This window comes from Sminthopsis crassicaudata, chromosome 4 (genome assembly GCF_048593235.1).
Source record: "Sminthopsis crassicaudata isolate SCR6 chromosome 4, ASM4859323v1, whole genome shotgun sequence".
NCBI classification, from domain to species: domain Eukaryota; kingdom Metazoa; phylum Chordata; class Mammalia; order Dasyuromorphia; family Dasyuridae; genus Sminthopsis; species Sminthopsis crassicaudata.
In genome coordinates, this window is record NC_133620.1 from 276,147,597 (window position 1) to 276,172,770 (window position 25,174).

The following is a 25,174-nucleotide window of genomic DNA, read 5'->3' on the forward strand; positions in this document are numbered from 1 at the left end:
GGACCCACACTTAATACCACATACCAAGATAATATCAAAATGGGTCCATGATTTAGGCATAAAGAATGAGATCATAAATAGATTAGAGGAACAGAGGATAGTCTATCTCTCAGACCTGTGGAGGAGGAAGGAATTTATGACCAGAGGAGAACTAGAGATCATTATTGATCACAAAATAGAAGATTTTGATTACATGAAATTAAAAAGCTTTTGTACAAACAAAACTAATGCAAACAAGATTAGAAGGGAAGTAACAACTTGGGAAAACATTTTTACAGTTAAAGGTTCTGATAAAGGCCTCATTTCCAAAATCTATAGAGAACTGACCCTAATTTATAAGAAATCAAACCATTCTCCAATTGATAAATGGTCAAAGGATATGAACAATTTTCAGATGATGAAATTGAAACTATATCCACTCATATGAAAGAGTGTTCCAAATCACTGATCAGAGAAATGCAAATTAAGACATATCCACTACACACCTGTCAAATTGGCTAAGATGACAGGAACAAATAATGATGAATGTTGGAGGGGATGTGGGAAAACTGGGACACTGATGCATTGTTAATGGAGGTGTGAACGAACGCAGTCTAGAATTATGCCCAAAAAGTTATCAAACTGTGCATACCTTTTGATCCAGCAGTGCTACTACTGGGCTTATATCCCAAAGAAATACTAAAGAAGGGAAAGGGACCTGTATGTGCCAAAATGTTTGTGGCAGCTCTTTTTGTAGCGACTAGAAACTGGAAAATGAATGGATGTCCATCAATTGGAGCGTGGTTGGGTAAATTATGGTATATGAATGTTATGGAATATTATTGCTCTTTAAGAAATGACCAGCAGGATGAATACAGAGAGGTTTGGAGAGACTTACATCAACTGAGTGAAATGAGCAGAACCAGAAGATCACTATACATTTCAACAACAATACTATATGAAGATATATTCTGATGGAAGTGGATATCTTCAACATAGAGAAGATCTAATTCAGTTCCAATTGATCAATGATGGACAGAAGCAGCTACACCCAGAGAAGAAACACTGGGAATTGAATGTAAACTGTTTGCATTACTGTCTTTCTACCCAGGTTACTTATACCTTCAGAATCCAATTCTTAACGTGCAACAAAAAAATTGGATTTACACACATATATTCTATCTAGGATATACTGTAACACATTTAATATGTATGGGATTGCCTGTCATCTAGGGGAGGGAGTAGAGGGAGGGGAAAATTTGGAAAAATGAACAATGAATGTTGTAAAAAAATTACTCATACATATGTACTGTCAAAAAAATTTATAATTATGAAATTAATTAAAAAAGAATACTTCAGACAGAGAAGGAAGATACAGAGGATTGGATTCCAGGGATCCTTTTAAATAAAAATGTAGGCCATTTCCTCATCTAAGGTCTAGATTACAAGCCAAAGTGGCCTTCCCCACTCTCTTTCTTCTTGACCACCAAGTATTTAATGCAAATCTCTAGCCCACTTCACTTTGGTTGAACTCACCACTAGCTGACTCTTTCAATTCAGGGGGCAGAACCAGTCCTTCGGCCACCAAGAGCTGGTTGAATAGCTGGGAATCATTCTGTGCCTTGGGGGGCTCAGCCTCCACCTTGATTTTCTCTGGCAATGATGCCTTGGGGGTGCAGGTGTCCTGAGATACTACAGGGGCTGGGCTGACTGAATGTCCTGTGTTAGGCTGTGGCCCATACTTGCTGTAGACATGAGAACTCAGCAGGTCACTGTGGGTGCTGCCCTGGCATTGCCCACTGAGTGCTAATACCAACTTCTGTGCCAACTCCATTGGCACTGAGAGCTCACCCAGGGCTTCTTCCTCCAGGGTCTGAGAATAATGGGAAAAACATATTATACTGAACAACAGTGGAAAGGAACCACTGGGATTGAGAGGGAATATTTTCTCACCTTCTTTTACCCTAAGCCTTCATGGTTTCTTCAGTTTTTGAAGGCCCTTTCCTGACACAATCTCTATTTACTGGCCCCTCCCCTCTTACCAGCAGATCCACCCCTCAGAGTTCCACTTTTGGACCCAACATACCTCCCCATCCGGGTTCTCCTGGAGGAGCCGGAGAAACTCCTGTTGCTCAGGTCCATCCAGCTTCTTGATGAAGAAAAGAAGTTCCCACCATTCGGCCTGGCTCAGGCACCCAGACTCTGTGTTGCTCTGAGCCTCAGGTTTAAGGTACGGCAGAGCATACAACCCCCCAAGAGGCTTCCAGTCTAAAGAAGGAGGAACTGTGGGTATAAGACACGAGGACACTGACCAAATGTCCAGGAGAATATGATACCGGAGACATTTGGGACAATTCAGTCATAGACAGCATCTCTCTGATCCTAGTCCCTCTACCCAGAAAAGCCCTCCACTCCCCAAGGAACTTGTGGTCTTGCCTACCCAAGCTCACCTACACCTGGGGCTTGGGGCCCATTGCTTCCCGTCCCTTTCTCTGGCTCAGTAGTAACTTTGTCCTCAGTTACAGGACCGAGAATCTCCACCATGTGCCAGTGCACCCAGTATGTGCGACCTGTCGACTGCCACAGCACCTGGAGTGGGAAGAGGGAAGGAAGTTTAGTCACTTGGGCTGGGGGAGCCTCCTCAATTAGAGACCCAGACCTGGGGCATGTAAGGCCCCTTCCCAGTAGAGCCTCCACATCAGCCACTAAGACATCGGGGGCTTGGGCAGCTCTCCGCAGAGTGGAGGCTAGGGGAAGAGCACACAAAGGACCCAAACGTGTATCCCCCTCTCCTCTGACAAATGAGAAGAGAAGGGAGGTGACAGCATGCTCAGTTGTTTCTGCCTCCTTTCCACCTACCAGGAATCTCTCTGTCTGGCCTCTCAATGATTCAATCTTTTCCTGGCCATTCCCCCTCCCTGGGGCTAAGGTAGGGAGAGAATCCCTCTCTAGCCTTCCCCTACTTTCTCTAGGGTCTCTCTTTCTTTCCCAGGGATGCTATTCTACCTCCCTGCCCCACCCTCGAGGTCACCAGTTCCAACCCACTGACACAGACCTGTACGGGGGGCATTCCGTTGTTGCTCTGCCGAAACTCGCCTTGGTCCCCAGCGCTGATCTCCTCGTAATCCTCCAGCATTCGAACGCGCATCCCTGGCTGCAAGGTCTCCTGAACGTAGTCCGCATAGCCGCTCAGGCTCGAGAACTCGGACCGGGGCCTGAAGGCCCGGCTCGGCCTCCGGGGGGAAGCGGGGGGAAGCAGGGTGGGGAGGATGGTGCTTGGCACAGAGGACCTGGGCTGAAAGATAGACCGGGCAGGCCGAGGGGGCGAGGCAGGCTGCCTCCCTGGGCCCCGGTCCCATCCCATGCCCCGAACCAATTCCGAAATCAGGTTGCCCATGGCCATGCTAAACTCCAGTTCCCGCTGGCCGCGGCTCTTCTCCACGCTGGAGGACTTGTTGGGGGAGCACCGGTTTCCCCACTCCCCAGAGCCTGGCTCCACGCTGCTACTTAGCTGGTCCAGGAGTGACGTGACACACAAGTAACGCTTCACTAGGGAGAAGAGCAGCTTCCCGGGGATCTGCAGGACAGACACCCGGGCTCAGGGCACTGACCTGCCCTCTCTGCTTCTTCCAAGCACGCTGCCAGAGAAGGGAGGACAAAAGCCCGGCCTGAGCCGCACTCCCTCGGGTTACCTGGGGCAGGTGGATCCCTTCAAAGGCCATGCAGTGCTCCTCAGAGGATGTGGTCTCTGCAAACAGCTCCAACAGAGTGGAGCGGCTGTCAAAGTCCATGTGCTGCTCGATGCCATCCTGCTGGCTCAGTGACAGGAGCACATGGGCCCTGCTCCCTAAAACACAAGCCCTGCTCTGCATCCTGTCCCAAAAAGGCCCCTGACCACCTTCTGCCCGGCTCTCCTCTCATCACCGGCTTCTCAGACTCTCCCCCTTCCACCCTCCAGCAGAAGCAGGTCCTCTCCCCCCAGAGGGCTCACGGGGGAATGAGGGGGCTCTGAGGGCTGAGACTGGGTGTCGCGCGGTAACGGGCGCTCACATCTGGCCGCTCCGTTCTAAACTCTGTTAAACAGAGACTGTCTCTTTCTACTCATCCCCCTCTCTCCTCAGTGGGTGCGAGTTCACTCGGAGGAACCTCTTTGGCCACGGGGCCCCTGACCCAGGTCCCGCCGGACGCCTGCCTCCTTTCCCCGGCCCCTTCCTTCCCTGCTGGCCCTCACCGGCATCGTGGGCGGCCAAGGCCTGCAGCATCTTCCCGGCGCTCCTGCGAATCTGAGACTCGGGGTTGCCCAGCATGTGCATGAGCAGGTCCAGGGCTCCCGTCTCCCTGAAGACGCCGGCGAGGGGCCCGATGCTGGCGTAGGCGCTGAGCACGTGGATGGTGTGCAGCACCGAGGCCGCGGGGCTCGAGCTCCCCCCCCCATCCAGCTGCCGGGCGGCCCGACGCACCAGCCCTCGCACGTCGGCGGCCATCTCTCCCAGCGACGCCTCGTCCAGCCCCCCGGCATCCCGCGGAAAGGCGCCCACGCTGCCCACGGGTTCGCGCTGGGGCCCCTTGGCCGGGGCCCGCTCGCCAAGCAGCATGGGGCAGTTGGCGTAGACCTCGGGGGCGGAGAGCCACATGAGGATGTGCTCAGCCTTGCCCTCTATGGAGCTGCCACTGCCGACCCCGCCCTCCTTCCCCCGCTGCAGCACAGTCCAGCGGATCAGGTACTCCGGGTGCCCATCGTGGCCCTGGCGCTGCCGCAGCAGTTCCTCGGGGTACGCCTGCAGTCGTGGGCCCAGGGGCACCAGCAGATCTCTGCTTCGGCGTTCTCCCACCATCCTGGGCACCTGCGGCAGAGGAAGAAAAGGAGCCGAGTGAGCAGAAGTGCTCAGGGTAAAGGAAGCCCCCGGGGCCGTGGGGGGTGTGGGGAAGCACTGGCTTCTCTCAGCAGAGCAAAGGGAAGAGGAGCCCGAGCCAGGGTCCAGGGCAGGGGAAGCACGAGGCTGCGGGAAAGGCACAGACAGACGGGGCTGGGAGAAGAACTGCATGTTAAGGAATGGCGGGCCACAGACATGAGAGCCCGAGGAACTATGGGAGTCAACCAGCCTGGCCCTCATTTTGGAGACTGAAAGAGATGAGAGGGTAAGGGAGGGGCATCGTGTGGGGAAGGGGCTCAGGAAGAAATAAAAGTGAAGACAGCGACTAAACAGAGCAAAACCCCGTTATTCCCTATAACAGTCCCAGCAGAAAAGTGGCACCATGGCGACCAATCCAGAACCAGTGTCCAAGGGATGACACAGTAAGAGGATGACATCAGGACATTTTAGAAAAAACAAGTCCCAGGTATACTTATATTGTATTTAACTTATAATCTAACATATGTAACAGTATTGGTCAACCTGCCCTCTGGAGGAGGGGGTAATTAGAACAAAGGTTTGGCCATTGTCAATGCTGTAAAATTATCTATGCATATATCAGGTAAATAAAAACTTACAAAATAAATAAATAAATAAATAAAGGAACCTAGGGGAAAAAAAAACAAACAAGTTCTGAAAGTGGAGGAGCATAAAAATGGAAGCTGGTCTGGGAAACTACCACAAAGCAGGCCCTCACCGCGCCTGCCCCGCCAGTCCCTGCTCGCCTATACCACTGGCTCCTTCCAGCCAGCCCAGAGACGTCTATCTAAGTGGAGAAACCGGGCCGGCTTCCCGAGAGAGAAGAAGCACTAAGTGTGTGAGGGGAGACCCGTCAGAGGGGCAGGTGAGCCCCGGACATAAAGGAGGGCCGGCGGGGCGGGAGCGGGGCTGAGGGCCCGGCCGGAGACAGGAGGAGGAGGCCGTGTGCATGGCCGGGATGGGCAAGCGCCTCCCGGGAGAAGGCGCCCGGGGGTCACAGAGGGCGCTGCAGCGGGCGGTGCAGCAAGCTGGTGACAGGCAGGAGTCCGAGGGAGTGACCGCGAGAGAGAGGAGGGGCCAAGAGGAGCTGGGGGAGGGCCGGGGGCGTGTCTGAAGAGAAAGACACCGGGAGGGTGTGCACGGGAGGGAGCCCCGGGAGGTGCATGACGGGGGAGGGAGGTTCTAGGGAAGTGCATACGAATGGGGGAGGGGGGAACAGGGGGCGCGTGTATGCGGTGGGGAGACGGCGTGTGAGGGGGAGGGTCAGGGCGGGGTGACCGTTGGTACAGGGAGTGGGCTCTAGGGGCCGCGCGGCTTGGGGCGGCGGGGGAGGGTTCGAAGTGGAAGGGGAAGAGAGACAGGGGACCCCCACCCCGTGCGCACGCTCCTCTCACCTCCCGCCGCCCCGCGCGCCCCCTTTTGCCGGCTCCGACTAGACGGTCCCGCCGGACCCGGCCGCCTCAGTCAGCGAGCACCCTCACTTCCGGGTCCTCTACTGCACCTGCGCTCACTGTCCGGCTTCTACGGAAACCAGGCAGAACGCCTGCTCGGGGGAGAAGGGTGTGTAGCGCCGGGGCGGAGGCGGGGCGGAGGCGGAGCGCTGTGCGCGTGCGCACCGCCCCTCTCCGGATAGGGCGGGCCTAGCCTTTCCCGGCTTCTGGGAGCTGGGAGCGATGACCCCCGCGTTGCGGGGGGGGGGGGGGGTCGCGGCTTCGAGGCTGTGACGTCACGGGTTGCAGTCCCGGGGCCCTTTTCCCAGGTGAAAGCAAGTTCTTGCGGGGTAGTTTACCTGAACGCCTTTCCTGATCCTGTATCCGAGCTTTTACTCCATTTCCATGCCCTTAATTTCTGAGCGTTTATCCGTGCTCTCGTTCCTCGGACGTGTTTTTCCCTTTTTAAAATAATATTTTTAAATTTTTAGAAACTTTTTAAGTTAAAAAAATTAAAATGCTTAATTATAGAAAAATAAAACTTTTTAAATTAAAAAATTAAAATGTTTAATTTTAGAAAAATAAAACACAAAGTTTTTTTTTACATTTCTGTCTTGTCTGCTGACGCAATAAGACCTTCCCCCCTCCCCCCTCCCCTTCTTTCCTCTCCCTTCTCCCCCGCCCCCCTCCCCCCAGTAAACCGTTACTGGAACCCAGACATTATAGGCCTCCTAGACCTTCCACTCTGATGGGAAAACAACACTACAGGGAAAAGTGGCCAGGAAGGAGTATTTTAGTCCAGAAAGATCACGGGGAAGCAAAGCGAAGTCGTAAGAAAATCTTGACATTCCGTCCAATAAAATGCCAGAATTAATTTGATTGTGGTTCTGTGGTTCCAGAACCGGAAAGGAATGGGGAGAAGGCAGCGGAGCTTTCTTGAAATAGAATTTTCCTTTGAACAAAGGAAATGTTTCATCATCTCTGCACGGAATTCCAATACCTTTCATTGTTATTTTTCTTTACGGTTATCGGAGTTACTATGTGTAGTATTCTCTGTGCCATCGGTTCAAAAGTCATTCCTCAGTCATCCTTCCTTTTGTTAGAATAAATATTCCACGGTATCCATATACATCACAACTTGTTCGATTATTCCTTTCCATCTAATCCATTGATGCATGCTGTTTCCTATTTTGTTTGATTGGGGGGGAGGGTGCATAAAAAGTCCTACTTTGATTAATTTGATCGATTTTGGACTTTTGGGAAAATTTTTTTTAACTCTTTTAACCTTGGAAAATATGCCCAGTAATGGTACTCCTGATTCAGACAGTCTGAGCCCCAAATCAACTTCACTTTTATTTGCTATTCTCTTTACTTATCTTCCTCCATTCCCTGGGCCTTATTCTGTCCTGGGTGCCAAGGCCTTCTCAACTGTGACTCTATTTTTGAATCCTTATTCATCCTTCCTTCCTGAAGTTTGTAATCTAAAGCACTCCATCCATGTCACTTGTGTGGGGCCTTCTCTCCCCCCTCCCCCAGCCCCTAGGAATCTCATTTTCCAGCCTTTTTCTTTTCAGAGCCTCTCTCCATCTTTATTTTCCTGAAACTTCTCTCTGATATCCTTCTCTCTGAAGCTTTCTATTCCTCAAACACATGGGCTTGCTTAATTTGCAGACAATTTTCTGACACATTATCCAATGAATAAATAAAAGGCATTGATTAGGGGATATGTGCCAAATATTGTGTTAAGACTGGAATAGTCCCTGACCTCAAAGAGCTTTTATTTTAATGAGGGAAACAACCCTGATAGAGAGAAAGGGGGCCAGGAGAGAGAATTTTGTTTTGGAAAGATTACAGGGATGGTAGAGGAGAGTATCTTGACACATTCCATCCAGGAACAATGCCAAAGTTAATTTAATCATGGTTTATGATTCCAGAACCAGAAGGGAATGGGGGTAGAAAGCAATGGAGCTTTCTTGAAATAGCATTCCAGGTTTCCAGGGCAGAAGATTTTCTAGGATATGGTCTCTGTTGTTGGCAACATGTTTATTTATTCATCTATCATCTACTCATTCATTATTTGGAAATCTGCAACATTTTATTTAAAAAAAAAATTAACAGCTTCAGAATAGTTCCAAATGCAATATTTTTTTTCCAAAAAATACTAAAAAGTGTGATGTAAAACATCTCATTAAATATAAACTTTCTTTTTTATGATGCATTGCATCAATCTTGATGCAAAAAGAATTTTATGTTGTATCCTGGAACATAGAAGTTTATCTGCATTGAAACAAGATGTCTAATATTAATTAGCTGCTTAAACTACATCAGAGAGACTTCTTTCTCCTTGACTATTTTCTATGTCTGTTAAAATAAATGCTGGGGGCAACTAGGTGGCACAGTAGATAGAGTGCCAGCAATGGAGTGAGAAGAACCTGAGTTTAAATGTGGCATTAGACACTTGGCACTTACTAGCTGTGTGAGCCTGGGCAAGTCATCCAGCCTAGATTGTCTTACCATTAAAAAAAAAAAAAAAAAAGTCAAAACTCAACAATTTCAACTTAGTTGTAGCAAATTTGACAACAGAATTGGCAACAGGAGGCAGCATGACATAATAGAGGGTCACTTTTTAAAATTTTTATTTTAATAGTATATTATTTTCCCAATTACATATAAAATTGATTTTCAACATTCATTTTCAAATTTTTTCCTAGTAAATTTAATTATTTTTAATACACATTGCTTTATGAATCATTTTGAGAGAGAAAAATCAGAGCAAAAGGGAAAAACTATGGGAGAGATAAAAAGTGAACAAAGTTTATTGGAATTGCCTTAGATCACTAAATTGCTGAGAAGAGCTAAGTCTATCATAGTTGATTATCATTCAATCTTGCTGTTGCTACATACAGTGTTTTCCTGGTTCTGCTCACTCAGCAACAGTTCATGTAAATCCTTCCAGTGTTTCCTGAAATCAACTTGTTCATCATTTCTTATAAAACGATAATATTCCATTACCTTCATAAACCCGAACTTATTCAGCCATTCCCCACTTGAGGGGCATCCATTCAATTTCCAATTTCTTGCCACTACCAAAAGAACTGCTACCAACATTTTTGCACATATGGGTTTTTTATGATCTCTTTGGATTACAGACTCAGTAGAAACACACAGTACACGTATACACAGTTTGATAGCCCTTTGGGCATAATTCCAAATTGCTTTCCAAAATGTCTGGATCAGTAAACAATTCTACCAACAATGCATCAGCGTTCCAGTTTTCCCACATCCCCTCCAACATTTATCATTATCATTTCCTGTCATCTTAACCAATCTAAGAGGTGAGATGGTACCTCAGAGTTGTTTTCATTTGCATTTTTCTAATCAATAGTAATTTAGAGCTTTTTTTTCATGATTATAGATGGCTTTAATTTTTTCAACTGAAAATTGATTATTCATATCATTTGATCATTTGATTATTTGGGGGATGACTTGCCTTTCTTATAAAATTTACTCAGTTCTCAATATATTTTAGAAAGGAGGCCTTTATTAGAAACACTGGTGTAAAATTTGTTTCTCAGCTTTCTGTTTCCCTTCTAATCTTGGCTGCATTGGTTTTGTGCAAAACCTTTTAAATTTAATATTATCAAAATTACCCATTTTGCATTTCATAATGTTCTCTAGTTCTTCTTTGGTCATAAATTCCTCCCTTCTCCAAAGATCTAATAAGTAAGCTATCCCTTTGTCTCCTAACTTACTTATAATATCACCCTTTATGTCCAAACCCATTTTGACCATATCTTGATATAGGATAGAGGGTCACACTTTGAAGTCAGGAGAGCCTCCCTATTTGCTGCCTCTAGAATACCATACCAAAGACTCTGGCTCTTGAAGTCATTTGCAGATTTGGATCCAGCTTATCTTTCCAGGCTTATTGCATATTACTCTTCTCTTCACAAACTACAATCCAACCAAATAGACCTTCTTGGTATTCCCCATGTATGTTTTTTTCCCATCTTTTAACTTTTGCACAGTTATGTCTTCCACCTAAAATGGACCTTCCCTCCTCACTCAGTTTTAGAATCCCTGACTTAATTGACACTTCTCACAGGAGACATTTCAAGATCCTTCTAGGAATGTTCTTCCTCCCCTCCATTTCTCAAAATTGTGTATTTATAATGTATATGTTTGGTAACAGATTTTGTTTGCTTCCATATGCATGTATCATGTTGCTTCCTACTTAGAATGTCAGCTCCTTAAGGACTTTTCGTTTTTGTATTTGGAACCCTATCTACTAGCACAGTACTTGGAACATAGGTGTTGTTCATCCTTTATTTTGGAAGACCTGTAACATCACAGGTGGTCTTGACTTGCTCGTGAATTGGACTTAAGACAGAATTGAATAAAATAGGTAGCCTTTTGTCCAGTAGCAGAACAAAAGTCGACCACTAGTAATGGCCAGGGATGCAGTGGATGACTTTTGTGCTCTCGATATCTAACCAAAGTCTAAGCACTTCATGTCGGCTTCAGTCATCTTTGTGCCCAATTTGGCTCAGTGAATGGAGCAGCTCAAGGCTCATCTTTGTGAGTTTAGATTTGGTCTCAGATACTTTTTATCTGTGGGCAAGTCTCTTCATCCCCTTTACCTCAGTTTCCCCATCTGTAAAATGAGCTGAAGATGGCAATGATAAATCACTTTTTATGATCCTAAATGGGATCACCAAGAATTGGATATGACTGAATAACTGGCCCTGTCTTTATCTATGAACAATGCTGCTTTGAAAAAAAATGGTATTATTGCTGCCAGATATATATACCTTGCTGATTTGTCTCTAACAAAAATTAGCTATGTGATAGTGGAGAAGCCATTTAATGAGGCAGTTAGATAGTACAATGGGCTTGGAGTCAGGAAGACTCAAGTTCAAATTTTACCTCAGATGCTTACCAGCATGTTTGCCTCAGTTCCCCCACTTGTAAAATAAGGATAATAGCCCCTTCCTCCCAGAATTGTGAGGCTCAAATGAAATATTTGTAAATCACTTATTCTCCATTTGTAAAATTGGGGGTAATAACAGCACCTATCTCCAAGAACTGTGAGGATCAATGAGATATTTGTGAAACATTTAGCATGATACTTGGCACACAATGGGCCTTTAAGGGTTTCTCTTCCTTTGTTTAAGAGTTCTAGGTAATTATTTAAGACTACATTAATGGGAAGAATTCCCACAGACTAAGTCACAGGTCCAGAACCTAAGGTTTCACTTTCCTGGCCAGGAGGAGAACCCATCTTCCCTTGCTTCGCTTTTTCCTGTATTACCTTCCTATTTTTTCTGAACCCCATCCATTCTCAATAACCCTAACCCATAGTTTGGATACTACAATCTCCAGAGAACTGGGTAACCAAAATGGAAGGATATGTATTAGGAAGAATTAGGCTGCAACATGTTACCAGAGATGATTCAAAAACAAAAGAACAAAAAACAAAACAAACAACAATAAAAAAAAAAAATTATCTGGACATGGAGCATCAGGAAGGTGGATTAGTATTGTAGTAAGAGTAAGGACAGCTCACATGTTGCACCTGTATTCCTAAAATGTCTTGAGATTTGGAAAGTCTCTCACATCTGGAGCAGATACTCTTTGGAAGGACATGGACAATACTCAATGACAAGAAAGTATTGACTCTTACAATCTAGATTACATCTTGGATTCTTTGAAATGCTGTGAAATGCTCTTTCATAGGTCCTATAAATTTCATTTCAGAACCCCTTGCCAACCCTTGCTTGCCCCCCAATCCTTTTTGTTTTTTTCTTTTCAAAGTCTTTTCTTTTTTTTTTAAATTTTTATTAATTTTATAATTATCTTGCCCCCCCAATCCTAATTCCCATCCTATTAAATTTCCTATTCCCTAGGAGGGGGGAGTATAAAGAAGATAGTAAGCATTTACATAATGCCTACTGTGTACTAGGCACTAGGTTAAACAATTTTTACAAATATTCTCATTTGGCTTTCGCAATTAGTATGTGGAATGTGCTATTAAAATACTTCATTATAGCTGAGGAAACAGTCAAGTTGATTTGCCCAGGGTCACACAGCTAGTGTCTTAAGGTCAAATTTGAACTCAGGGCCTCCATCCACTGTACTACATTTCCGAACCCAGGAAACACAAACTATACTCCATTCCAGGCACCAGCCCCCCAAATTTTCTTCCAGAGGAATAACAAAGAGTAGCACATGAAGCCTTCTCTCAGTATTGGGCCTTTTAGTTTTTGCGTTTTTTTGCTAACAAAAACAATATTGGGAAATCATGACCAAGCTTGGACACAGAAATGAGAATTTACTGCATTTCTCTTCCCTAATTTGAAGAGGTGAGAGACAACTAAGGATATGGAGGACTATTTATCCTAAATTTGGTGAATGTGGTTTGTTTTGTATTGTCCTTTTCTCTCATTTTCATTTTTATTGATACAATGGATTGCTTTACGGGAATTGGGGGGACATAGTAGGAAATAAAATTGACATAAAAACAAAAGAATTTTTAAAAGAAAAAAATAGAATCAACCCTATGCATCTAGTACCTCTCATTAGAAAGGTCTAAAGTGTAACTATTGTGTTAGGAAAAAAAAGATCAAGACCCCAGATTCTGTGCACAAAATGATACATTTATTGAAAGAGTATTTTTTTTTTTTTAATACAAAAGAAAGCTCTGTACATAGGACTGTGATCATGTCCATGAACTCCCGGGTCAGCATCCCAGGGATGTAGAAACCACTGACACTCAAACACACCCCACACACTCACCACACATACACACAGCCACACAGCCACACACTCACACACCCAGAGCCGCCAGAGGAGGGGAACGCTAAGGGTCACCACACAAGAAATGTCATCTCATCCCTGAAGCACACATGTTCTTACAAGGCCGCGCTCACATAAACATTAGAAGCACTTAACCTGATCTCACTGGATCTTGCCTTCTTTAGGGAGATGATGGGAATAAAGCTCTCTTCCCAAGGATAGGCAAGGTGGGTCCTAGGAGGACATGGCTGCAATTCAGAGAAGAGAGGCTGGGCACATTACAGACCTGAGTCCCTAACTCCCCCAATCCCTGACTCTGAGAGGCAATTCCTAGTCCCAGACACCAGCCGTAACCCATCCTTGCAACCCATCCCCATATCACCCATCTGCCCCACCAACCAGGTTTTGTGGGAAATCCCAGGATGGTGGCTCCCACTCTAGCACCCCAGATTTGGGAAAGACAGCAGGGAGAAAACAGATTACAGGACTCTAGTTTGTTGGCAAATCAATCCCCTTGAGATCTGGGCTGTGAGCAGAGACTCTGCATCCCACCATCAAGCTGTCAAGGCAGGGTTATTTCTCACTGAATTAAAAGCAGTCAAGAAAAGGTTTAAAAAACCCACAATCCAACTGCAATTCCCCTCTTCTGGAAAATCAGATGCTCAGAATACAGGTAATGGAGGAGAGCAGGTTCACTGGGTACAAAACCCTCTGCTAATGCTGGCCTACCCTGCACATCCGCCTAATGGGGGGTAAGGGGGATGGGGCACGGCCCCTGTAAGAAATACATAAATACTGAGGTTACACTTAGAAAAATAAAGTCATTTTCTTCAAGGCTTTTTGTCTTAATTTTAAAAAGTTACAGTAGCTGCTCACTCCCTGGGAGAGCTGCCCTTCTCTGGCTCCCCGGTACTGCATCGATCTCTTGAGCTGCTCCCAACTCTACTAGTCAGCCCCAATCCCCACCACTGCGCAATGCAATTTGTCCCAGGCAGCTGGGAGCCTGATGGAATGCATGGCTGCATTTCCCATGCACATGGCACAAGCAAAATCCAGGGCCTCTGCCAGAATGGGATTGGGACCAGGTTCCCACAAGCCCTAATCCTATAGCTGGATTCCCTTCTCTGCTTCCTAGAAACCCTCTTACTAAACACCAAAGGGCAGACTAGGCCCAGAGCTGGTGGTAACCCTCCCCGCTCTTTTGAGGCATGGCCTATAGGGCCCTTTTCCCACTTCTTCCTGACTTATGTACAGGATCTGTTAAGATCCCAGAACGTCCTTTACTCTTCCACACTGGTGGGATCCCAGAGCCCACAGAATGGCTCTACCTCCTATAGTCCGACCAGTACTGGGGAGGCCAACAGTTATCTCCCCAGGGAAGAGGGTGGGAGAAGGAAGAGGAGGAGGAAAAGGGAGAGGAGGGAAAAATATGGTGGGATGATGAGAAAAACGCCATAAAAAAAAGTTAAATATTTTAAAAATATATATTTATAGATTTGTTTTCACTTGTCTCCTCTCAAATAAAAGGTTCAAAATTAAACCTTAAGTAAAGCAGCAGGGGGGTAAAGTGGGGATGAAAGGGGATCCAGGCCATTCTCTCCATCCCAGGAGCCACTGTGGCACAAGTGGCAAGGGACAGGAGGCAGTGTAGCCACTGGCCATGGACATTTGCCCCGTGCATAGGCCCAACTGCTAGGGAACTAATGGGAGAGCGGGTGGGGACACAGTTCCCCAACCACATAGTTGGCTCTGAGGGAAGGTGGTCTCTCACCCAGCCTATGGCAGACACAGTGCTAACCTACGAGCAGCAAGGAGGCTGAGGGCAGAACCTCCAAGCTGCTTCCTTAGGAGAAGGATGCAGTACCCTAGTGACCACAGGTCCCACAGAGGGAAGGAGGGGGCACGGTCCCATTGGGCATAGCTAATACTCGTGGCAAACATCGAGCCAAGCTGGGAAGGGGGGGAAGGGGGAAGCAAGGCAGCCCCACAGTAAACAGAAATGAGAGGTGGAACCAGGATGGGAGAGAGGGAGAAAAGGGTGGAGGGCAGGCAAGTCCATTTCTTTGGCTGGAGTGAGAGGGCAAAGTCCTGTGGCAGCCCCTCTCTCCTCCCTGCCTCCCTCCTGCGGCCTGTCAACGTGTGTGTAAAGAAAACGTGAAAAGGCAACAATAAATAAGTGAGGCCGTCCATCCATCAGTCCAGGGTTGGCAGAGCTACTCATTCACTCTTGGTGCTGTGCGTTGTTGCATCCAGGTTCACCACTTGCAGTTCTGTCAAATTGCTGCTGCTGCCCGCCTGCTGCCCAATCACTGCCATCTGTAGGAGGTGAGGGAAAGTGAGGCAGAAGGTCAGATGAACATGCTTTAAACTGTTTAGCAGAGCAGCTAAGAATCACTGGAAGACCTTCATCCCACTCCAGTGCCAAGGCAGGAGGAGATCCGAAGGGTCTCGGGAGGCAAAAGTGCCCGGTGTGGTTTCTAGTTCTGACCCTTAATGTCTGAGCAACTCTTCTGAACCTGTTTCCTCACGTGCAAAATGCCAACAGTACCTATTCCTTAGGCAGATTATCTCCTACGTTGTTGTGAGGACAGTACAGAAGAGAAGCAAAATGTGAGAGAGAAAGCCAGAAAACCCTCCCACCTCTTAACATAAGACTGGTGACCCTGGGGAAGTCACATAACCCCTCAGTGTCCCAGGGAGCTCCCCAAGAGATATTAGACACAAAGCAGCTACTAATCTGAATTGGCACATGAGATTTTTCACTGGGAATTCCCTAGACCAGTAAGTTCTCAGGTCTGATCCAAAATAGCTGCCCCCTTCCCACCCAACACATACACAAAACCTAACAAAAACAGATACATGCTCAAGAAATGGGAATGACGACTAGGAGCGGGAGAGGCTCCCTACCCACCTACCTGATGAAGCTGGACGGCAGACACTGGGATTTGCACAGTTCCTGAGGGTGCAGTCAGGAACACCTGGGGGACTCCACCTATACCAGAAATCATAGGGGCTGAAGTCAGAGGTCTTAATTTAAGGGCCTCTGGGGCAGGGGAGCAGTTGGGGAATTGAGTGAGCCACCCAGTGTCTGTGATCAACATCACCTATCAGGGAATGGGGAAAACCCTCATGCTCATTCTTCTCATCCTCCCCCATAACACAACTCACCTTGCTCCTGGACCTGTCCGTGGGAAACCTGCATGGCGGAAGGTGCCTGGGAGAAGGCATTGAGCACGGTGAGGCTGCCGTCGGCCAGCCCTGGGGTGGGGGCGTACATCACTGCATGGGAGCTGGGGTACATCATATGACCACCCACTGTAGTGGGTACTGATGAAGTCATAATGGTGGCGGGCAGTGTCACTGGTGAGCACAGACAATTAAGTGTCACAGGAATCTGGCTAAGAAAAGGTATTCTCTCTCTAATCCTTTGCCCCCTAACCTCTTCAGATTTATCTCCATACATACTCCCAGACAATAAGGGCCCTCCAACTGTGGATTGGAAAAGGAAGAAGACAGATGTAACCAGCCTGGAAACCTGGAGACAGACATCACTTCCGTCCAACTTAATGATTAAAGCCTTAAACCAGCCTCTTCTCATGCTTATTCTTTACTCAAATGCAACAGCAATAGCTAAATTTTATCCAAAAAGTTTATTTTACATTCTAAAATCATCAACACAAATTTTATCACCATTTTCAAGTTTGATATTCAGCCATCTGTTCATGGGCCTGTTTTAACACTATGAACCGCCCCCATTCCCCCAAGTAAGAGCCACACCTGTTTAAACTGATTCTACATAACGAAGAATCTCAATAAACTTCTCTCTGGAGTTAGAAGACCATGCTGTTTGTTCTCACTCCTCACCCCCCAAATATGCAGCTATTGAACTTATCTTTTTTTTTTTTAAACTTATCTTTTAAGTCAAGGGGAATTATAATACATTTCATCTTAAGATTATTCTTTGAAGTAACTGGAGGCATGCCCAGAAAGTCTTCCTTCCCATCAACTGCCAGCTGAAATTCTACCTAGCCTTCAAGGCCCAGCTGTACTCCCACAATTCTTCTGATTCATGTCCTGACCCAACCACAAGCCACGTGTCTTAAAGGATTCTGTATTTGCCTCTCTCACTATGTTTTGTATATCTGTGCATGTGTCTAATTTCCTGACAGTAAAAAAGTGTCTTCAGCTTCATTATTTTCCTTACCCTAGAATAGTCCTGAAAGAGCACATGGTAAGTGCTCAATACACAGGTTCAATTGAAAGGAGGCACTTCAGGGAATCCAGCCCTTGCACAGCGCCATACAGAGATGGACACTGATAATTGAATAGCTGTATGACCTCATGCAAGTCACTCCCCCCCCTCCTCACCGTTTTCCTTCTCTGTAAAAAGGGCCAGTCTATTTGTCCTCTGCTAATTTCAACTGTACTATTTTATATTCTTCCTCCCTAAAAACAGTCTGCTACTTTGGGCTTAGTCCCTTCAGATGCTGAATAAGAGAAAATTCAAAACCTTTTTCATTCTTATCTTATCCCTATAAAGACTAAGAACAGCCCACCCACTTTCCCTACCTTAGATGTCAGGTGCAAAGTCTCAAGAAATTACCTATACAAGCAAAACCTAGTCAGGACCTCATCACAGAGACATGAGCCATACCTGTCCCACTGGAGGTTTGTGTGAGGTCTGTGCTGCTGTCACTAGAGGGAGACGTCTGCTGAGGGGCCTGGTGAACTTGAATGGCCTGGACTGGAACCTGCTGGGCCACTGCCCCACCTGTCAGAAGGAGAGACCCTACTCATGGTTTATCCCAGCTAGAAGGCAACTCACATCCACCACTAGACTCCCAAAGCACACTCAATTTCTGGGTCTGACATATTGTTTCTCACCTTTCATTTCCCCTTTACCCTCCTCCCCCTTGGATACAGCATTGCCCAGAAACAGGCAGTGCAGCAAGAAGAGATTAAATAAATCCTGTAGCTTGGCATTCAAAGTCTTTCATAATCAGATAATACCCAATCTTTTTTTTCTTAGCACACAATTTTTCGACATAGTCAGAACACTTGCTGCTGTTCCTGCTTTCCCTCCTCAATGTTTTGCTCAGCATTTCCTACACCGAGAAGGTCTTTTCCTTCCTTCTTGTCTCTAATTGATAACTCTACCTTTCTCCCCAGGCCTCAGTAGTAGCACTTTCATGGTGGATTTCTCCAACATAGCTGACATGTGATAATTTGTATAATTATCTGGGTGGGTTTCCTATGTCCCTACCAGACTGTAAAAGTTCCCTAAGGGCAGAAGGCACATCCTGTCTACTTATTCTTCTTGAGCTACATTTCTCCAGCACCTGGTACAGAGTTCCGCACTTGCAGTGGCACTAACCACAAGAGGCCCTATTTGAGCAGGGTGGGCTCTCTCGTGCTTCTGTCCCTGCCCCTAGACCTCTTAGACGAAGTTAACCTGTCAGGGATACATGTTTGTCCCATCAGAAAGGGTGGGAGAGCAGTAGACTGCTGTCCCGGCTGCAGTTGGGGAGCAGGGTAAGCTGACTAGGTAAGTGAGTTCAGCAGGAAGGAGAGCATCTGGCAATGGGACATGAGAAGTTTTGGTCAGGCTTAACCCTTGCTCTTTATTTGTTCCCTCTCCTTTTCTACTGTGTCTCTTTGTGCGCACCTCACTCCCAGGGCTGGCTAGCTCTTCGGGGCACCAAGTATAAAGCAGGAAGTGGGAAAACCCCATCAATGTTGCCTCTCTCAACACTCACCAGGCATGAGGGTGAAGCTGGTAGGCAGCTGCATGAGGCCTCCGGAGGAGACAGGGCCACTGCCTGTACTCTTCAGCACAGTCCCATTGGCACTGCTGACGGCGCTGGGGCTGACACTACCAGAGACAGGCGCCAGGTAGTTGGTGATTGGGAAGGAAGGGCCGCTGCTGACTTGCATCGTGGTAGAGGTGCTGGGCGCCGTCTGGATGGTGGAAGTTGTACCCGGCAGATTGGTGACTGTGAACGATGGCTTCAGCGTATCCTACAGCCAGGGCAAGGATGGGGCTGTGAGCCTAGATCAGACGATCCTACCCATCATGACCTGTCACTGAAACATGGCTCCCAATATCCCAGAGTGTTAGGTCCCCAAGCAGCAATGCTTAATTAAAAAGAACAATGCTGTGGACCTCAGCAGGCCTATCCATAGATGTGACTTTGAACAGGCACTCTCCAAAGAACCTTTAAGTTTTAAAGTTGCAAAATTCTCAAAAGTCTGAATAATAATAATAATAATAATTAGCACTAAGGGTAACAGCACTTTGCAAATATTATCTCATTTGATCCTCACAACCACCCTAGGAAGGATTTGCTCTTATATCCCTGTTTTTAGATGAGGAAAACGAGCAGATGCTTTCCCCTACAATCCTGGGAGGAGAATCCTACCCCCTCAGTGGTAGGAGGAAAAGCCAGTTCAGTCTGAGTGCCTGCCCCCCTTCCACCAAAAGACCCTTAATCTCCTACCATTTCTAGCACCTGTGCTAGAGGGGAAAAAACAAAAAACACTGTAGGTAGAGAGGCAGACAGGTTCTTCTATTAGCAGGGGAGTAAGGGCTTGCAGGCAGTGGAGGGGAGGAGGAACAGAAGAGAAGGGAAGGATCCTGACTCTCCAGGCCTCATGAGGTGGAAGTGACAGACAAGTCCTAAAATGTGTAGGATGGACTAGGGACCCGCAGTCGGGCTGCCTGGCTCTGGCCACCCATTGGCGGAGGTGTTGCTAAGAGAGCCAGAGGGCTTGGCTAAAGACCACAAGAGGGCGGAGTTGCTGGTGACTAAGAGAAGAAAGCCCAGCCCATTCCCCCAAATGGGAGGAAGGGAGGGAACAGGAGGAGGGAGGGGCGGGACAGGGGGTGACCCAGACAGTGGCCAGTGCGTGGCCCCACCCCACCGTGCTCGGTGACATGCTTGGCAGAGCAGGCTGGATAGGTGGGCTGCTAAGCCAGCCAGGCATGAGGTATGCCAGGCTCCCAGGATCATCCCGGCCCGGTGTATGCTGGCCTCCCAGCCCACACGTCAGGCAGGATTCAGCTACACCCCCACCCCCACCCCCAGTGGGGAGACAGCTGGCTGGAGGAATGCAAGGGCCCCTGCCAGGCAGGCAGCCTGGCGGGCGGGAGGAGGCTCATGTGGAGCCGGAGCATGCCTTATATGGGCACGGAGGCCACCCGCTTATCAGGGGGCCGGGCTCCAGCTCAGACGGTGGGAACTGGGCACCTGTCCTTCAGGCTTGCGGGGAGCACTGACCCAGCCCCTTCCCACATTGCAGTCTGTTCTTTTGTCCCTCTCCCTCCGCGGTGTCCCACATGTGCACACCTTGGTCTCACCGCTGCTGTCAGACTCAGACACCTGGTAGGTGAGGTCTGTCTCTTCAAAGCCCGTGGCACTCATTCGCTGGTCTGTGGTGGGGTCTGAGCGTGGTGGCGAGTCTGGGGAGTTGAGGCAAGTCTGGATCAGTGCCTTGCCAGTCTCGCTGGTAATCATGGGCTGCAATTTCCGAGTAGCAAAGGTGTATACATGTCCCGTTTCACTGGCCACAAGTAGCAACACCTGTGTTCCTGTCAGTGTCGACAGCTCATAGGCCTGGAAGGGAGAAGAAGAGGTGAGTGGGTCAGCAAAGGGGTAGGAACCCTCTATAGAACACCCTTAAAAACCTCCTAACCCAATGTTCTTCAGAGGTACAGTAGAAGGGATTACATAATGATCTGAATTTCTATCAGGTTTCTTAACATTAGAAGTTGAGCATATTTAAAACCTCTCTCCTGATACTTAAACTAAGAATCCCACCCCACCCCAAATCATCCTTAGGGCACTACACAAACTCCTTTAGCTAGTTATAGCTTCCAGGTCCCTCCTGATGACCCTACAGTCAACCCCAGGGGAGAAAGGGGAGCACAGTTCAGCTGCTCTCCTACACACTTGGGCAGATTCAAGACCCAAGCACAGCTGCTGGAAAGCTCAGAGCACACGCACACTACACACATACCCACTCTCCCAGCCACCCCCAGCCACAAGTGCCCACACGGTTCTGAAAGGCAAGCAGGGCACTAGGAAGAAACATGTGTCTGGGATTTCCACAAACAGCTGAAGTCACTTTCCTGTCCAACCTGAGCCCTGCTGGGATCCATACTGTGCTGAATGCCCTTTCTCACCCTTGGCAGGACTTTTAATGATATCCCCTTTCTTTTAGCTCCTGAATCCTAATTGTAGAGTTAGTTCCCATTTATTGCACTGATCTCTCTTCTTCCTCATTTTTGAGGGATTAATACCAATAGAAAAAATGTCCAGAGCTGAAAGAGATCCTGGAAATAATCTGATCTTACTCCCTCATTCTGGAGAGGAAAAATGTCAAGGCCTAGACAGGGGAAGTCATTTGAAGTGGTCGTTCAACAATTTCGTGAAAGGAGGAGGAGGACGATAATCTGGGCATCTGGGACGCTACACACCAAGTTGCTTCTCTGACCAATGCTCTGCTTACCCTCATCATCAGGCCCCGACCTGCCACATCGTATCCTTCATTCTGGGGCCTGTCACAGCTTAAGGCCCAGTAGGTTTTGGTCACACAAGTGACCAGAGAGGATCCCTGCTCTGGAGCATCACCCTTACTGACAGCTGCTCGTGCCAAGGTTGGAGTCCGTAAAGGAGGCAGTCCCCGCTGTGTGTTAGGTCAGTCTCACACATTCTGTCGGGGCAGGGGATACCCCCAGCTCCCCCAAGACCGGCAGAACAATGCCAGTTTCTCTACTGGGCAGATAGCAAGGAGAACTCTCAAAGCTCGGGCAGCTTATCCTTCAAGCAGCTATTCCTCTCTACTGGGAAGCAACCCCCTCCATCTCGATTAACAAAAATGCAGACTCCTCCTCTTCCCACCCCCTTTTACCATGCTGGAGAGCTTAGGAAACTCAGGCCTCTGCTACAAAAGAAAGAGTACAAACTCCAGGGTAATCGGGACTTGAATGTTCATGTACAGTACTACCCATCACTCAACTTTCTTTCAAAGCCCCGGTCCGATCGCACTATGGAAACACTAGACCAGTTCTTTCTTCATAGGGTGCAGGGGCTTTCCTCTCCCCTCCCCCCACGCTTCTCCTCTACTTCCTCTCACAATGCTCCCGGCTCCTATTTTGTGTCAGCCCTCCTACCTGCCTGCCTGAGAGTAACACTCTCCCCCTAGTCCCGGCCACCATAAAATACAGACCTGCAGACAGACTCCCGCCCGGCTGTATCTGGAGAGCACTCTCTCTGGTTTTCTATAAGACAGAGCTTTCTACGGCCACATACACACAGATCTGTCTCATGGCTATGGCTTTAGAAGTACAGCTATGTAGACAGACGGTTCCAGATCTGGCTGGACAGATCTCCGGATGACCCCGTCCCTGCCACTGCCCCCTTCCGTGGGACTCAGTCGGTGTCCCGGGAGCTCAGGAGGGCCCTTCCCCGACTCGGGGCCGCCCCTGACAGGGTGGGTGGACCTTTGTTGCCGCTCCTCTCTCCATCTCTCCATACCCTCACACCCCTGCTGCCTTCCTCTGGGTGCTTCCCCTGCACACTGTGCACACGCCTGCCCGGCCGTGCCCCGAGCCTTGTCTGTTACTCACCCCTTCCCGGCAGCCTCGGACTTGTCCTGTTACTCCCTCGGCTCTTTCCAGCCCAAACACCTCCGAGGTTTGCGACTTCTCCTCCCCTCCCCCTCATTACTCATCTCTTCCCACTTCCACACTGCTGGTCCCTCTCTCGGACCCCTGCCGGCGGGGTCCCCCTGACCCCACGCCGAGCTCCGGCACTACCTGCCATTCAGCACCCGGCTCTCTCCTCCTGCTCCCGCTGCTGCTCCCGGACGCCCCCGCCCCGGTCTCCTTGCCCAGCCGCGGGTCGGTGCGGGACCGGCCGGCCGGACCCCGCGTTACCTTTTTCATGATGCCCGTCTTCCTCTTGCTGAAGGTCGTGTAGCGCCGCAGCTTGTTGTCGATGAACTCCATCTTGATCTTCACGCGGCCACGGGTCTTCTTGCCGGGCTTGGCCCCGCTCACGGCGCCGCTGACCGGGCCATAGGCCCCGGCCGCCGCCGCCGCCACGGCCGCCGCCGCCGCCTCGGACCCGCCGACCACCACGCCGAGTTCCATGTCGCTCAGGCCGCGCTTGAGGCCACGCCGCTCGGAACCCAGCTCCTCCTCGTCGCCGGACTCGGAGTCGCCCTCGCTGCCGCTGTACAGGGTCCCCGTGGCCGCCGCCGCCGCCGCCGCCGCCGCCGCCTCCCGCTCCAGGCGGCCGGGCCCCAGCCCCGCGCCATTCCCGGGGCCGCGGCCCCCGTTAGCCCCGCGAGTCCCGCCGCCCGGCCGCCCCGTCGGGGCCCGGACCAGGCCGCCCCCCAGGGCCGAACCCCGGCCCAGCGCCGCCGCGGCCCCGGCCTGGCTCGGTAACATGGCGCTCAGTACGGGCGGGCAGGCGTCCGGACGGGCGGGCAATCAGCGCGGGGCCGGGGCTGCTGCTGCTGCCGCCGCCGCCGCCGCCGCCATCGGCCTCCGCTCCCCGCCCCGACTCGGCTCCCGCTACCGCCGCCGCTGCTGCTGCGGGCTGCTGCTCCTCCTCCGGCCGCCGCCGCCGCCGCTTCGAGCCCGGGGCCCCTTGCACGGCCCGCTCCGGGCCCTCTCGTTCCTGCCCCGGTGGCCCGGGTTGCCCCAGGCCGCGTGCAGCGCCCCCTGTCCGAGAGCTTGGGCGGCGCGCCCCGCGGCCGTCAACGTGCCCCCGGGGGCTGGGGCTGAAGCAGCAGCTGCTGGCGGCAGCAGCGGCGGCGGCGGCGGCGGCGGCAGGCGGGCGGAGGGGGCCGGGACCACGCGCTGTCGGCGGAGGGATCCCCCGACCCTTCCCCCCATATAAAGAGATACAATGTTTCCTTTTATGGCGAGGCCGCTCCTTATATGGTGAGCCCCAGCGCCCCCGCCCTATTGGTCGGCGGTTCCGGCACCTCCATCGGCCATTGGCCCGCCTTAGTGGGGGGGGCTATTCATTTGCATTGGCATACCAGGCCAGCTGCTGTCATTCTAGCGTCAGGCAGAGGCGCGGAGTCCGGAGGCTCCGGCGTCTCTTAAAGAGACAGGAGATGGAACTAGGATGATCTCCGCCCCCTCTCCGGTGGGGGTAGAAAGAATCCAAGGATGGAGTGGAATGGGCGGAGGGAAACCCGGGAGATGAAGCGGCTTAGAACGCCTGTCCCGGGGCGGTGAGGAAAGGAAATTGGAACTCTGAAGGGCCACAACCGGCAAGAATTGGGGGGGGGGAGGGGGGAGGCTGGATTGGTGAGGCGGGGCAAGGGGGCCAGCTTAACTAAAAGAGGCACCAAAGAGAGAGGCATTCCGTGGGGGCTCTGCGCCGGCTCGACCCCAGGTGCCCGCACCTCAAACCTGCTCCCCCAAGTTCTCTCTTAATTAGGGCTAATTTAAAGGGCCAGCTCCTTGGTCTTCTGCTATAGTCTTCTACCTCGGGGATAAGAGGAAGACCTTCAGAAGAACTACGTCAGGAAGAAGAAAAGGAAATTCTGATTTAAAGCAAATTCTTAAAGGCCAGCCTTTCCATTTTACAAGTGAGGAAACCGAGTCACGGAAGTTTAACCCAGTGTCGCCCAGTTAGTGTCCAAGATCTGTGGACTTGCACTGTTTTCTTTTGGGGGAAGAGAGGAAGTTTGGGGATTCGAAATCACAGCTTCCACTTAAGAGACGGGCCTAGGGAAGTGTCAGCTACGTGTGGCACGTACCGGACAAAGCCACGACTCTTTGGTTAGTCTCCCAGTCACCTCACACACCCCCGCAAACATCGGGTGGAGGGGATTTTTTAAAGTAGAGGAAAAAAGTCAAAATCATGCTCACCTTTCTAGCTTCTTCATAGGAAAAATGAAAACTAAGAAGAATGGGATGTATAGGAATAGAACTGGACAGAACCCCACCGCTGGAGATCACTTGCAGTCCTTGGGCTCCCGCCCCCTCCTCCTTACATAGGATGGTGGAGGCACACGATAGGAAGTGGCTGCAAAGTGTCCCATAATTAGTTTAAA

At 49.5% G+C, this 25,174-nt stretch overlaps 2 protein-coding genes across 8 annotated transcripts in view; both read right to left on the bottom strand.

The window, feature by feature from the left end:
• The window catches only part of CUL9 (cullin 9), a 30,348-nt gene extending 23,594 nt beyond the window's left edge, over positions 1-6,754 (bottom strand). For 2 of the 4 annotated variants that reach the window (XM_074310845.1, XM_074310843.1), the window contains exons 1-7: positions 6,266-6,411; positions 4,211-4,823; positions 3,672-3,826; positions 3,035-3,556; positions 2,430-2,568; positions 2,066-2,262; positions 1,516-1,852 (exon numbers count right to left, since the gene is read on the bottom strand). In XM_074310845.1, coding sequence (XP_074166946.1) covers positions 1,516-1,852; positions 2,066-2,262; positions 2,430-2,568; positions 3,035-3,556; positions 3,672-3,826; positions 4,211-4,814 — 1,954 coding nt within the window. In that variant the 5' untranslated portion in view covers positions 4,815-4,823; positions 6,266-6,411. Of the gene's footprint in view, positions 1-1,515; positions 1,853-2,065; positions 2,263-2,429; positions 2,569-3,034; positions 3,557-3,671; positions 3,827-4,210; positions 4,824-6,265; positions 6,412-6,660 lie in introns of those variants that run through there. The other 2 variants (XM_074310844.1, XM_074310846.1) reach the window with 2 other exon arrangements.
• A 6,182-nt stretch (positions 6,755-12,936) lies between these two features.
• On the bottom strand, positions 12,937-23,677 carry SRF (serum response factor). 4 transcript variants are annotated; one of them, XM_074310848.1, is made up of 7 exons: positions 23,034-23,675; positions 20,443-20,709; positions 18,853-19,114; positions 17,751-17,885; positions 16,265-16,456; positions 16,012-16,088; positions 12,937-15,412 (listed from the first exon to the last, which is right to left on the bottom strand). In XM_074310848.1, exons 1-7 carry the CDS (start codon positions 23,547-23,549, stop codon positions 15,314-15,316), a joined length of 1,548 nt encoding a protein of 515 aa, XP_074166949.1. In that variant the 5' UTR covers positions 23,550-23,675; the 3' UTR covers positions 12,937-15,313. The 4 variants fall into 4 exon arrangements, with proteins under 4 accessions (XP_074166949.1, XP_074166950.1, XP_074166951.1 ...); XM_074310849.1 differs by having other exon boundaries at positions 17,751-17,867; positions 23,034-23,672; XM_074310850.1 differs by lacking the exon at positions 16,265-16,456 and having other exon boundaries at positions 23,034-23,677.
• Between the last annotated feature and the right edge of the window lie 1,497 nt (positions 23,678-25,174).